At 64.6% G+C, this 13,179-nt stretch overlaps 4 protein-coding genes across 8 annotated transcripts; 2 read left to right on the top strand and 2 right to left on the bottom strand.

Annotated features, from left to right (window-relative positions):
• Positions 1-34: 34 nt before the first annotated feature.
• Positions 35-2,198, bottom strand: LOC136292080 (glycine N-acyltransferase-like protein 3). The gene is made up of 5 exons (XM_066187333.1): positions 2,053-2,198; positions 1,530-1,637; positions 1,309-1,435; positions 1,113-1,230; positions 35-620 (listed from the first exon to the last, which is right to left on the bottom strand). The coding sequence occupies exons 1-5, from the start codon at positions 2,128-2,130 to the stop codon at positions 218-220; spliced, it is 834 nt and encodes a 277-aa protein (XP_066043430.1). The 5' UTR covers positions 2,131-2,198; the 3' UTR covers positions 35-217.
• Positions 2,039-4,710, top strand: LOC136292079 (glycine N-acyltransferase-like protein 3). The gene is made up of 6 exons (XM_066187332.1): positions 2,039-2,419; positions 2,523-2,604; positions 3,073-3,180; positions 3,276-3,396; positions 4,038-4,158; positions 4,231-4,710. Exons 1-6 carry the CDS (start codon positions 2,196-2,198, stop codon positions 4,649-4,651), a joined length of 1,077 nt encoding a protein of 358 aa, XP_066043429.1. The 5' UTR covers positions 2,039-2,195; the 3' UTR covers positions 4,652-4,710.
• Positions 4,711-4,936: 226 nt separating this feature from the next.
• Positions 4,937-6,705, top strand: POLD4 (DNA polymerase delta 4, accessory subunit). 2 transcript variants are annotated; one of them, XM_066187335.1, is made up of 4 exons: positions 4,937-5,037; positions 5,568-5,809; positions 5,890-6,001; positions 6,092-6,705. In XM_066187335.1, the coding sequence occupies exons 2-4, from the start codon at positions 5,572-5,574 to the stop codon at positions 6,114-6,116; spliced, it is 375 nt and encodes a 124-aa protein (XP_066043432.1). In that variant the 5' UTR covers positions 4,937-5,037; positions 5,568-5,571; the 3' UTR covers positions 6,117-6,705. The 2 variants fall into 2 exon arrangements, with proteins under 2 accessions (XP_066043432.1, XP_066043433.1); XM_066187336.1 differs by lacking the exon at positions 4,937-5,037 and having other exon boundaries at positions 5,426-5,809.
• Positions 6,706-7,717: 1,012 nt separating this feature from the next.
• SSH3 (slingshot protein phosphatase 3) lies at positions 7,718-13,179 on the bottom strand. Of its 4 annotated transcripts, XM_066187330.1 has the most exons (14): positions 13,116-13,179; positions 12,156-12,193; positions 11,868-12,033; positions 10,987-11,105; positions 10,852-10,923; positions 10,697-10,762; positions 10,111-10,299; positions 9,908-10,001; positions 9,702-9,830; positions 9,582-9,628; positions 9,355-9,501; positions 8,747-8,947; positions 8,216-8,477; positions 7,718-8,135 (listed from the first exon to the last, which is right to left on the bottom strand). In XM_066187330.1, the coding sequence occupies exons 1-14, from the start codon at positions 13,164-13,166 to the stop codon at positions 7,941-7,943; spliced, it is 1,776 nt and encodes a 591-aa protein (XP_066043427.1). In that variant the 5' UTR covers positions 13,167-13,179; the 3' UTR covers positions 7,718-7,940. The 4 variants fall into 4 exon arrangements, with proteins under 4 accessions (XP_066043427.1, XP_066043424.1, XP_066043428.1 ...); XM_066187327.1 differs by lacking the exon at positions 13,116-13,179 and having other exon boundaries at positions 12,156-13,028; XM_066187331.1 differs by lacking the exons at positions 11,868-12,033; positions 12,156-12,193; positions 13,116-13,179 and adding an exon at positions 11,278-11,843.

Raw genomic sequence — 13,179 nt, 5'->3', positions numbered from 1 at the left:
GTGCCACGCCTCGGAGGGGACAGGAGAGGACGGCTCCGTGTGGAATTCGGGATGTTCCCATCAGTGTCATAACCAGAGTGAACGGCTCCAAACGGAGCTCAGTGTGGGAGCCGGGATGTTCCCCTTTCTCACAGAGTGGAGATCCAGGCCCTCTTGGGCCCAGGCAACCCCACCCCGAGGACAGGCACCCCCCACCTTGGCACCCTCTCGCCGGGCACTACTTTGGGGTGCCCAGGATCATGTAGAAGGTTCCGGGCTGGGGCACGAAGCCGACGGCTTGCAGGGCGTGCAGCGAGGCCGTGTTGTGGGGCAGCATGTAGCAGAAGATGGGGAAGCCGCGGGCGTGCAGCTGCCGGCCCAGCACGGCCAGCACGACCCCGGTGAGGCCGCGGCCCCGCCAGGCGGGCACCGTGAAGCCGTGGCGCAGGCTGCCCTGCCCGTCCAGCAGGCTCCAGGACACCGGGCGGCCGCGCGGGTCCAGCAGGCAGGCGGAGGGCAGCGTCCGCACCAGCCCCAGCAGGAATGCTCGGCTGCGGGCGTTGCCCCCCAGCGCCCACGTGGCGTTGAGCAGCGGGACATGGGATGGGGACACGGACGCCAGGCGCAGGCCCGGGGGCATCCTGCAACAGGGCATGGCAGAGTGGGGAATGCTGAAACCTGTTCCCAGCTGAGATAGCAGATGGGATGGGATTGGGAACTCCTGTGCCACCTGAAGATGGAATCTGGGACCCTTTTTTACCTTAGGGACAGGATTGGGTATATGCCTGTGCCATCCCGGTATGGGATTGGGAACACTTATGCCACCCAGGAGTGGGACTGGGGACCCCTGTACCACCCAGGGATGTGCTCAGTGATCCCATTCATGTCACCCAGTGATCCCTGTGCCACTGAGACAAGTGCTCAGGGACCCCTGTGCCACCCAGGGGTGTGCTCAGTGATCCCAGTCATGTCACCCTGTGCCTCTCACGGATGTTCTTGGGGATTCCTGTGCCACCGAGGGATGTGACTATGACCCCCCTGTGCTACCCAGAAATGTGACAGGTCCCCGTGTACCACCCATGGATGTGACTGGTCCCTCAGTGTCCCATGTCCTCCCACTGCCCCTTACTCACTGCGTGCGAGGCCGGGGGGGCTCAGGGCTTATCAGTGCCCGGTACCGGATCGTCTCCACCTTCTGCCCCCTGGTGCTGGCCACCTCCTGCACGGCTTCATCCAGCCCATCCTGCATCCCTGGGACCCCCTGTCAGCCAGACAGGGGACCCAGATGGAGTGTAGGGGAGCTCTGTGTCCCCCCAGTGCTATTCTTACCCATAATCTGGAAGGCTCTTTCCCGGGTCACTGCCTCAGTGCCCTCCAGCAGTGCCTGCAGGGCTCCCTTGTCCCGGTAGAACACAGACAGCTGGTTGGTGTAGTAGTCCCTGGGGTCCCTGTGGTCCTGGGAGGGACATGGAGCTGAGGGTGGCACCCCAATTCCCAGGCCCCTGGGGTGTGGGGTGCTGCCGCCAGGGCAGGGGCACCTGGGGCAGCACCTCTGGACGCAGGCGGGTCAGGACAATTCTGAAATGTGGCCAGGAGTCCACCAGCACCTCGTGGGAGGCCGGGTTCCCCCTGGCCACCGTCATCACAGTCCCCAGGACCTGCACAACAAGGTCGTTGTCACCGGCAGGACAGGGGAGAGGGGACAGAGGGGTGCCCAGGGTCCCTGGGGTCCTCTCACCAGCAGGGGAGAGAGAGCAATAGAGTTTGCGGGGTCTCTGCCTGCAGCAGGGCAAGAGAGAGGGGACAGAGGGGTCCTTGTCACCACCAGGGCAGGTGGGGAGGCAGAGGGTCCTTATCACTGGCACGACAGGGGAGAGGGGACAGGGGACAGAGGGGTTCCGGGAATCAGCAACACTGACAGGGCAAGGGTGAGGGGACAGAGGAGTCCCCAGGGTCCTCACCACCTGCAGAGAGGGTGGGAGGGAGGAAGGGAGGGGCAGAGGGGTCCCCAGGGACTCTGTCACCAGCAGGACAGGGCAGAGGGGGCAGAGGGATTCTCAGGGTCCCTGTCACCGGCAGGGTGGTGGGCAGGCTCTTCCTCAGGGTCTCCTCCAGGAGCTGGAGCTGGGCTGGGCACTTCAGGATCAGCATGGCTCCGTGACCGTGGGGCAGGTGGTGACACCGAGGATCTGTGGGGAGCTGGTGGCACTGGGGCAATGTCCCAGAGTGTCACAGCTGAGCGCCCATCCCCAGGCGGCCACAGGGCTGGCCTGGTGCCCAGTGTTCAGCAGGATGGACCTTGCCCACTGCCCCCCAAGGCAGGGGGCACTTGCTGGCCCGTGACAGCTGGTGGTAACCATTGTCACCGAGTGCCACACGGTCTCCCACGGACTCCCACGCTACGGCCCCCTGGAACCCACAGACCCAGGACTGTTGCAGGGTGAGTGCTGGAGGAGCTGGGGACCGTGGGGAAAGGGATGGGGACAGGGACAGGGGCCATGCCTGGTGGTCCTGTCCCCCTGTTATGGAGGGTCTGTTGGCAGGACAATGAAGATCCTGACGTGCCCAACCCATCTGCAGCGCCTGGAGGGGATCCTGAGGAAGAGCCTCCCCCTCGCCCTGCCGGTGATGGGGACCCCACTGTCGCCCCTGCACCGTGCCACAATAGAGACCCCAATGCTACCCCTACCTTGCCAGTGACAGGGATACTGCTGTCACCCCTGCACTGTGCCATGTCTGGGATCCCAGTGTCACTCATCTGTTGCTGAGATGGGGACCCCAATAACCCCCTTGCCCTATGCCATGAGGGGGAACCCAGTACCACTCCTGCCCTTTGCCCTGCTGGTGACAGGGACCCTAGTGTCACACCCACCTCTTATCCTGGTGATGGGGACCCCCGTGTCATTAGGCAACCTTTTGCCACCCTGTCCCCCACACCTGCCCCCCTCCCCTCAGCTTTGACCCCATATCTGCTCCCACAACCCCCCTAGCTCTGACCCCACATCTGCCCCCATGTCCCCCATATCATGCCCCCATCCCTGATCCCCGTCTGCCCCCTCCTTGTCCCTCATTGCTGATCCCATTTTCCCCCAGGTCTTCGGGGCAGTGCTGAACATCAACCGGGGCAACCCTGGCAACTTTGAGGTGCTGGTGGACAAGTGGCCCGAATTCAGCGCTGTGCTGGCCCGGCCCAGTGGAGAGGTGGCCAGTGGGGACATGGGGAACTGCAGGAGGGAGGGTGACACGGTGCCCTGGCACGTGCCAGCTGTGCTCAGAGCACCCATGGGTGCCCCCAGGTGCCGGTGAACGATGGCTACTGGAACACGCAGGCAGCATTTTACCGGGACCTGGGGGCGTATCGGGCGCTGCTGGAGACCCCCGGGTGCCTGCGCTGGGACGCCGCCTTCACCCTCATCGGTGGCCTGGGGACACTGGGGTCCTGGGGGGATCTTGGGGAGGGACTGGGCATGCTGTGAGAGAGGCCGGGCAGCACTGGGAGCGTGGGAGAGCTGTTGGAGGCAGGGAGGAGCTGGGAGGTACCGGTGGAGGGAAGTGGGGGTGCTGGGGGACACTGGGGATGGGTGTTTGGGTGCTGGTGAGCACTGGAGGCCTGGTTTGGTGTGCTGGGGTGGGGTTTGATGGGTGATACCAGTGGGAAGTGCTGGGGTGGGATTTAGGGGTGCTGGGGAGCACCGTGGTTGGATTTGGGAGTGCTGGGGGGCACCAAGGAATTGCACTGCTGGGTACCCTGGAAGCAGCATCTGCAGGGTATTGGGGTTGGACTTGGGGATGCTGGGGGCACTGGGAAGTGTTGCAGTTGGATTTGTGGGTCCTTGGGGACACTGGGGAGCACTGGGGTCGGACTTGGGGGATGCTGGGAGCAGGATTGGGGTAGGGGCATACCGGAAGCAGAGATTTGGGTGCTGGGACAAGAGCCTGGGGTTGCAGGTAGCCCCTGGGGACACTGAGGAGGACACTGGGGTGACACAGAGGGGTGTCCCCAGACAAGGATGGTGGGGTACAGCGGGAACAAGACCCCCTGACATGCCCATCCCCAGGGCTACAGGACGGGGTGACCACCGTATCCCAGGACCTGGCGGGGAGGAAGGGTGTTGAGCTGGACATTGTCGAGTACTACTCCTACTGGCACCCTGACCCCAGCACCATGCCTGAGCCCCGGTGAGAGCTCCCCCACCCTTGTCCCCACATGGGGACACCCCTGAGCCCCCCACTGACCCCTGCCTCACCCAGGCCAGCCCCCGGGGTGCGTGTGGGCTCCCTGAGCCCCTCGCATGTGGACCTGCTCAACGACACGTGGCCCTACGGGGGGAACGCCCGCAGCCGGCGCTACCTGGCCAAGATTTTGGGGCGCTTCCCACAAGTCTGCCTGCAGGACAGCAGCGGGCAGCCCATCGCCTGGGTGCTGACGGATCATTTCGGGACGGGCACGCACAGCTACACCCTGCCCGAGCAGCGGCGGCAAGGCCACATGCAGGTGGCACTGACGGTGGCGGCGCAGCGGGCGCACGCCCGCGGGTTCCCCACGTTCGGGCACACGGCGCTGGGGAACCGGCCCATGCAGCAGCTGCAGGAGCTGCTGGGCCACCAGCGCCTGCCCGGGGTCTGCAGCTACATCCTGCACAATCCCGGCCTGCACAGGGACGGGCCCTGAGGCCCCACTGTCCCCTCTCTGTGCCGACCTCAGATTAAACAGCGGTGTGGAGTCTCTGATGGCTGTTGTGGGGTTTCGTATCTCCCCAGCACTGACCGTTAACACCGGTGACACAGCTTAGTGGCTCACATGTCACCGCTGAGGCACACAGCGGGGTCCCCCGGGTGTCACCCCGTTCCAGGGCACGCATCTCAGTTATTCTCAGTTCCCCAAGGGAGGGCTGAAAGCCTCAGGCAAATCTGTACTGGTGGCACCTGCGGTGCTACCCTCTCAACCGGGGCGGTGTCACCACAGCTGGGGGTGGGACCGGAAGGCACTGGAGGGGCAGACAGTGACACACAGGACAGAGTGGGACAGGACAGAGTGGGCCAGGGCAGTGTCGCAGCGTGAGTCATGGTTTGGGGGGCTGATGGGGACAGGCAGGGGTGTGACAGTGTCCAGCGTGATGGGGAGTTCTGGAAGGGGGGTGACAATGTCCAGGACAACAGGGAGAACCACAGGGGTGACAGTGCTGAGGTATTGGGGACAATCACATGGGTGACAATGCCAGAGGGCAGTAGGCAAAACTGGGGGGTGGCAGTGGCTGGGGTGACAGTCACTGACACGAGTGACAGTGCCAGGGGAACAGAAACCCTGGGATGGAAGTAACAGTGCTCTCGGGGTGACAGGAACTGCCACGGGGGTGACAGTACGGCTGGTGGCGGGGACAACTGGGGGGTGACAACACCCGGGCACAGCCGGGGGGTGCCCAGAGGGGCGGGGCACCGGGACCACCACGACGGTGGCAGTGGCCGAGGGTGCCCGTGGCCGCTTCCCCAGCCCGGCCCCGCCGCTTCCGCCCGGCCACGGGCATGGGCGGGTCCGTCCCGCCCGGTTCCCGGTATTGGCGGGGCCGTGCCAGCTCCATGTCGCGCAGGGCTATGGAGCAGCAGCCCCGGCGCATCACCGACTCCTTCCCGCGGCGGCTGCGGCGGCGGGGCTCGGGGCGGCCCCCGGGCAGGCTCAAGGACAAAAAGGACAAAAAGGACAAGGACCAGGACAAGGTGCAGGTGAAGGTGCGGGACTGTTCCCGCTCCCTCTCGCAGCCCTCCCCGGACCCGGCGCTCCTGGAAATGTTGCGGCGCTTCGACCTCTCCTGGGAATACGGACCCTGCACCGGTGAGCGCCCCCGGTTCCCCCGGGTTGTCCCGGTGGCCCCGGGCTCGCCCCGGCCCCGCTGAGCCCCCGGTATCCCGCAGGGATCACCCGCCTGCAGCGTTGGGAGCGGGCACAAGAGCTGGGGCTGAGCCCTCCCGGGCCCATCCGTGACGCCCTCCTGGAGCACCGGGACAACCCCGATGTCACCTACAGGTGGGTGTGGGATGGGATGGGTGGGGGGCACAGGGCGTTCTCTCCCGGTGCCCCCCGCCCTTCCCGCTGACCCCCGTTGTGCTCCCGCAGCCTCTGGCACGAGTACGAGCTCTGAGCCGCTGCGCCGAAGGAGTGTGGGGAACCATTCCTGACGCCCCCAGACCCTATTCCAGGGACATCGAGCGGATTAAAGCTGGTGTGAGCGAAGGAAGGGGTGCCGTGTGCTGTCTGGGCGGGGGGGGGCACAGGGTGGGGTGAAGCCCTTGGGGTGCAGGAGGAGGGCAGGGAGTTGCATCCTCCCCCCCAGAAAAAGCCAGGTGAGGTGTCCAGTCACACAGGTTAATGCCACCCAACTGGGACTCAGGGAGAAAAATCTGTTCTTGGGTGGAGAAAGGGAGGTGGGATTTTTTTTTTTTTAACCAGGACTGGGGCAAAAAAAATGAAGAATGAGGTATAAAATCAAGTGAAAGTGAGCATAGGGGGGGTGAGGCAGGTGGCTGTGTATTTGGGGATGTCCTGCAGTGGGGTGGGAAGAGTTACAGTGTCCTGTGGGTTTCATATGTTTAGTAGCCCTAATTAGCAGCTTTGCTGTGTGCAAAATCATAAATGACATGATGTGTCTGTTAATTATTCAGGTTCTCAATGGCTTAATTCACCAGCTCTTTCTGTTGGTTCATCAATAAAATAAATTGTTTCTATCCCAAGGCTGCAATGGAGCGTTGGAGCCAGCAGTAACCTGGGATAAGGTGGGATGGGTGGGGGGCCACCCACAACTCCCATCCCACTCGCACTGCAGGCTCCCGACCCTCTGGATCGTGTTATCCAGCTGGATCTGGTCCTGCTCTTGTCCTGCTCCAGTCCCTTGGATATCTTCTACAAGGACAGAATTCCTCTGCTGGGCACAGGATAGAGGTGTTTAGGTGGACCCCCTCCAAAATTAAGCACCCTACACCCAGCCAGCTCAGGGTTGTGCCCTCCTGGTGGGAAGAAGGAGGGAGATTCCCATACTCCTTCCTTGGCAGAGGGTCAGTCCCAACCTGGTGGGTGCCCCAGGGAAGGGCAAAGGGTCTGGGATGGCTCCAGCCACAGGAACAGCCCAAGGAGATGGATGGCAGCAGTCTCGGGGGCAGTTCCAGCCAGGAACCTCCTTCCCTGGAAGGGTGGCATTAGGTGGGATTTTGGGAAGAAGTTCCTCCCTGTGAGGGTGGTGAGGCCACGGTAAAGATTGCCCAGAGAAGCTGTGGCTGCCCCATCCTTGGAAGTGTCCAAGGCCTGGTTGGATGGATCTTGAAGCAACTTGGGCTAGTGGAAGGCGTCCTGTGTGTCAGGGGTGACATAACACGAAGAGATGCCATGGTGGGAGGGGGCTGATGCACAGGGTGGCGGGGGGACCACCCGACTTTCCCCTATGCCATGGCTACAGCGAGCTGCTGCCTCTCTGCGTGCTTCAGTCCTCCGCTGGCGAGCCTCGGGAATGCCCCGGTCCCGATTCCATCAGCAATTCCAGCCCTGCTTCCAGTCTAGGTGCCAGTCCTGCTCCAGGCCGCGACGGTTGCAATGGCAACCCGGAAGTTGTGTTTCTCGCGCAAAGGCCGCCGGGACTCGTAGTTTCCTCCGTGCCGCACAACATGGCGCCGCTGGGTCCCTGTGCCCGCTCGCTGCCCCCAAAGCGTTCACTCTGGTCCCTGCTGACAGCACCCCACCCTGCAGATGCTCAGGGTCACAAAGACATCAGGGGCTGCCATTTCCACACTTTATTGCCAGTGCAGGAGCGGTGTCGCTGGTCGTGCGTGTGGGGCCGAGGCTGAGGCACCTCCCAGCCCCAGAATGCGGGCGAGGCGTGGGCGGGGCGTGCCGGCTGTCTGACCACGCCTTTACGCACAGACCACGCCCTCTTGTTGCTATGGCAGCGAAGAGGCGCTGTCCCAAGCCCCCCAAATTAAGGAGCTGGTTCATCAGTGTGGGCGTGGCCGGATGCGTGGGTGTGGCACCAGGTGTGGTCATCACTATGGGTGTGGTCACAAAACGGGGCGGGGCCACCATCCAGGCTGGCCTGGCGCACCACGCCGCGTGGGCGGGACGAGGGTCGTGACCTCGGGGAGGGACCCTCTGCTTCTTCCGTGGCCTCAAACACCTGAGGGGGGACAGCAGGGTCATCCCACGCTGCTGTCACCCCACAGCTGGACCCCCCATCCCACCCTGACCCCCGCTCACCTCCCCGGCCAGCGGCTCCCCCAGCAGCTCGGGGGGCTCGGGGGTCTCCAGCAGGCTGATGCTGCGCATGACAGAGCACAGAGAGATTCGGGGGCGCCGGGAGGCCCCCAGCAGCCCCCCACCAGCTGCTTCCTCCTCGGAGGCCAGCGGGGAGGCCAGCGGGGAGGCCAGCGGGGACAGGCCACTTGTGTCCCTCACGGTGTCCTCCTCGGGGTGCGGCGCCTGCTCGGCTGCCCGGGGCTCCCACAAGCTGCTGTGCCGGCTGCCACAGACCTGTCAATCAGCACCTGGCCACTCCCCCTGCTGGGAGCCACACCCAATCGGCAGGGTGGTGTTCCCATAGGCTCCTCCCCCAACCACACCATCCTGGCTAGGGTGTGGCCACAAAAGCCCCACCCACTCCACACAAAGGGGTGTGGTCCCGGCAAGCCCCACCCTTTTATCCCATAGCGGTGTGGTCATGCCAGACCCCACCCACCTGTCGCAATCTACCTGTCTCCCCCCACCTGTCCCCACCCTGTCCCCACCCACCTGGCACTCAGGATGCCCTGGTAGAAGTCGAGCTGGCGCATGAAGCCGGGGTTGGGCAGGACTCCGGGCCGGCAGTGCCGGACGTGTCGCAGCGCCCGCTCCAGGGGCCACCCGAACTCCTTCATGGCGTAGGCCAGCACCGTGGCGGCCGAGCGGCTCAGCCCCATCCGGCAGTGCACCAGCGCCCGGCCTCCCGCCGCCCTGCGACACCCACTGCTGGCACCATGGCACGGCGGGCACTCGGGGACACAGAGCTTTCAGTGTCCCCTAGCCACCCCAGAGTCACCAGGGTCACCGTGTCCGCAGGGCTCCCAGTGTCCTCCATCCACCCTGGAGTCCCCAGGGACATCGTGTCCACAGGGTTCCCAGTGTCCCCCAGCCACCCCGGAGTCATCAGGGTCACTGTGTCCCCAGCGGTCCCAGTGTCCCCCAGCCATCCCACTGTTCCCCAGGATCCCATGCCCCAGCACCCCCTAGCTCCCAGAGTACCACAGCACCTGAGTCATCAAGACCCCTCCCCATATCCCCCTCTCCCTTGCCCCATCTCCGACCCCTGCCCCTCTGTGCCCCTGATGTCCCCCGAGGTGTCACCCGCCGGGCCCACTGACCGGACGCGGGAGAGGAAGAGGAAGGTGTCGTTCCAGTGGGGCAGGAGCTCGGCCGCCTCCTCGTCGTACACCCGCACGTTCATGTACGTGAACAGCGCCGGGAAGAAGTTGTCGATCTCCCGTGCCACGTTCAGGATGTGGGTGACCCTGCGGTGACACGAGTGACACCCCCGGGGCACCCCATGGTGACCCCATGCCGCCCCACGACAGTGCCACCCCGTGCTCACCGATTCTGCTGCAGCTCCTCCAGGTTGGCTGCGTTCCACTCGGAGCCCTGTGCGGTGACAGCGGTGAGGGGAGGGGACACTGCCACCCGCCCCGCCCACCCTGCCTGCCCCGCTGCCCACCAGGAAGAGGTGCGGGAAGACACGGGAAGGCCGATCCATCTGCGCCAGCACCAGCAGCATCTCGTTGTCAATGAAATCCTTGTGCTCGGCCAGGCTGTGCCCCGTGCGCCGCTCCAGCTCCTCTCGTACCTGGGCACCACCCTGGGTGAGGGATGGCCCTGCCCGGCCCTCCCCGTCCCCGGGACACCCTGCCCGGTGCCACCCACCTCCTTGGACGTGACGTTCTCCAGGTCGGCAGCGGCCATCACCTCCCGCAGCAGTGCCCGCACCGCCTGCTCCGACAGCTCCGGCATCGCGGGCCTGGCACCGCCACCGCCTTGTCACTGGCGTCACCAGTCCCACCCAGGCCACGCCCTGCCAGGCGCGGCAGCGATTGGCCAGCAGGTCGTGGGTGTGGCAGGGAGCTTACCGGAGGGGCGTGGGCGAGGCAGGGCGCACGGACTCGAGGTCGGCCATGGCCAGCCACTCGTTGAGGCAGCTCTGCTCCGAGCACAGCACCGCCGCGTAGTCCCGGGCCCAGGCCAGTGCGGGGCCGCCGGGGATGTGCCCGCCTCGGGCCGCGTCCTCGCAGGCGCGGTGCAGCTCCTGCAGCACGGCCCTGCCGCACAGCACCTGCCACCCCTGCACTGCCACTGCCCCCCCGACAGCTGTGTCCCCCTCACTGGCCGTCCTCGGCGTGTGGGTACCGCCCAAACCCTCCCCAGCTCCTTCCCCATGACTGTGCCCGGGTGCCCGTGGTGGTGCCCGTGGTGATACCCAAATCCCCTGTGCCCACATCCCTGTGTCCAGCATGGTGCCCACCAAGCCCGTGCCCAGGATGGTGACAGCATCCCTTGTGTCCGTTGTGGAGCTGAGATCCCCTGTGCCCCAGGCAGTGCCCGTGTCCCCAGTCCCCGAGGTGGTGCCCACTCCCCTTGTGCTCACCATGCCACCCACACCCCCCGTGCCCAGGGTGGTCCCCACACCCCCCATGGTCACACCCGGGCCTCGCTCACCACATGGTCTGCACAGAGATGGGCTTGAAGATGCGTGTCTGTCCCCCCGATGTCACGCTGAAACCCCTGCGCCCCACGGGGACACAAGTGGGTCAGAGCGGCCACTCCAACTTCTCTAAGCCCCTCCCTGTCCCAAAATTCCGTCCCAGCCTTACCCGTCGCCGTCGAGGAACACCTGGGTGTCGCTCCAGAGGGGCAGCACCATGCCCAGGGTACAGTGGGTGGCCCTGGGGCAGGCAGAGGTCAGGGAGTGCCGACGGCCCCCCACGCCCTCCCCGCACCCCGCTCACCCCTCGTGGGCGAAATCCACTCCCAGCAGCGCCGTCTCCGCCTCGGCTCCCGCCTCCTCCGGCCGCACCACCAGCAGGTACCGCACCCGCCGCGGCCGCACCGACTCCAGCCGCACCGCCTGCCGGAAAGGGGGGCATCGGAGGGGGCATCTGCCCCTTCCCCATGCTCCCAGTGACCGGGGAGGAGCATCAGGCTGGGCCATATCCCCTCCTTGTGGAAAGGGCTTCAGCTGGTCTGTAAGCCCGAAGTGTAAGTTAGCTGAAGAAGAAACTGATAAGAGCCATTTTTACCCCTGAAAGGAATTTCACCAAGGTCGTTGGCATGGAAACCGAGAAGAAGGAGAGGGAGATAAACAACCTGCAGCTGGAAGAAGTGTGCTTGGAAAAGTTTTGTGAATGTTGGTTGAAAACAGCGGTGGAGACTTTTTGTGCCAATGAACGTTGTGTTGATTTTTTGTGACCAATGAGTGGTCAAATGTTGATTTTTTGTGACCAATGAGTGGATAACATTTGTTAAGTGTATAAAAGACAGCATGCTGTGAGAATAAACAGAAGATTTTCTTCTGAAGATTTCACTGTGTCACTTTGTGTGTTGTGACTGTCCCAACAACAAAACCTCCTCATCACTTCCCATTCCATCTCTATCCCCATCCCATCCATGCTGCATTCCCATACCCTTCCTCGATGTTCCTGTTTCCATCCCAATCCTGTCCTGACCTATGTAATCCCCGTCCTGTCCCCACCTTCATTCCACCCCATTCTCAGCCCAGTCCATCCTGTCCCATCCTGTCAAATTCCTCTCCCCATCTTGTCTCCACCCATCTCTTTCCCTGTCCACATCCCATCCCCATGTTCCTGGAGGGAGGAATCCAATGTCCTACCAGCCGAATGGCGTCCTGGGGGCGCAGCAGCTGCATCATGAGGTGCAGGTGCTGCTCCTGCTGTCCCGGGGCCTGGCTGGGGGGCTCAGCCGGGGGGGGCTCGGCTGGGGGGGGTTCCTCTGCAGGCAGCAGCCGCGCAGCCCCCTTGACCATGACGAAGCTCTGCCTGGGGAGCAGGAGGGTCCTGAGCGCCCAGGGCACCCCCAGAGTGCTCCCCCAAGAGGGGGAAACAGTGTCCCCATCCCACCCCAGTGTCGCCCACCCCGAGGTTTTGGAACCCCCTCTCACCGTCGCTGCAGTTGGCCACGTCTGGGAGCATCTTCCTCCTGCAAATTGGGAGGCTGTTCCTGGGGGAAATGTGACTCCAGGGTATGGACCAGGCTCGGTGGTCCCACAAGTTCCCACCACCATGGGTGCCACAGTCCAGTGACCCCTGAAACCCGCCCCCTCCACCAGATAATGTGGGCCCCACGGGGTGTGTAGGGACACTTTGGGGGTCCCACTGTGGAGATGGATCCACGGGGAACCCCCTCGGGATGGCAGGGGAGGTGTCCTGTCCCTGTGCCCCCCATCCCTTGGCTGGGTGAAAGCACTGGAAGGGGGGCTCTGGGATGAACACCCGGAAAAGGCCCAGTGGTTACTGGAGTGGGGGGAGAGGGCACTGGGGGACACTGGGACAGAGAAGGGACTGGGAGCGCTGCGGAAAGTGGGAGTAACTTGGGACAACCACCCCCTCCTCCCTCCCCCCATCCACACCTCCGTATTCCTCCCTTAACTATGGGGAAACCCCTCAGGGAGTACAGAAACTCCAACGCGTGCTGAGAGCAACTCCCGGTAAACTCCCAGTAAAGTCCCATCGGAAGCGCCTGGGATGACCCCGCACAGGGAGCGGCCGGAGCAACCTTCACCCCTCCACCTCCGCGCTGGCAGCCCCGGGACAGCGGGACCTTCCACGCTGGGACCTTCCGGAGCACCGGGGACTCCCGGGGCTCCGAGGAACTCCCGCGCAGCCCGTACTCCCCACACCGGGATCCCCGGGACGGGCCCATTTCCCCAGAGCACCGCAGGAGCTCCGGGACCCCCCGGCACACCCTGTACCCCCGCTGCTCTGGGATAGCCCGTATTCCCCCGGGAGCCCCCGTGCCAGCCCGCACCGGGACCTCTCGGGGTTCCGGGAACCCCCCGCCCACCCCCCGTGCCGACCCTACCGGGATGCCCCATCCCCGCCCGCCCCGGTGCCGCACTCACCGCGGGGCCCCCGGCGGAGCCCCCCGCCCGCCGCACCGTCACCAGCGCCATGCCCCGCCGCGCC

Source organism: Chamaea fasciata, unplaced genomic scaffold (assembly GCF_029207755.1).
Source record: "Chamaea fasciata isolate MVZ Bird 193981 ecotype frontalis unplaced genomic scaffold, bChaFas1.0.hap1 SCAF_7, whole genome shotgun sequence".
NCBI classification, from domain to species: domain Eukaryota; kingdom Metazoa; phylum Chordata; class Aves; order Passeriformes; family Sylviidae; genus Chamaea; species Chamaea fasciata.
Note: the sequence above shows the minus strand (reverse complement) of the source record. Positions and strands in the feature narration are given on the sequence as shown.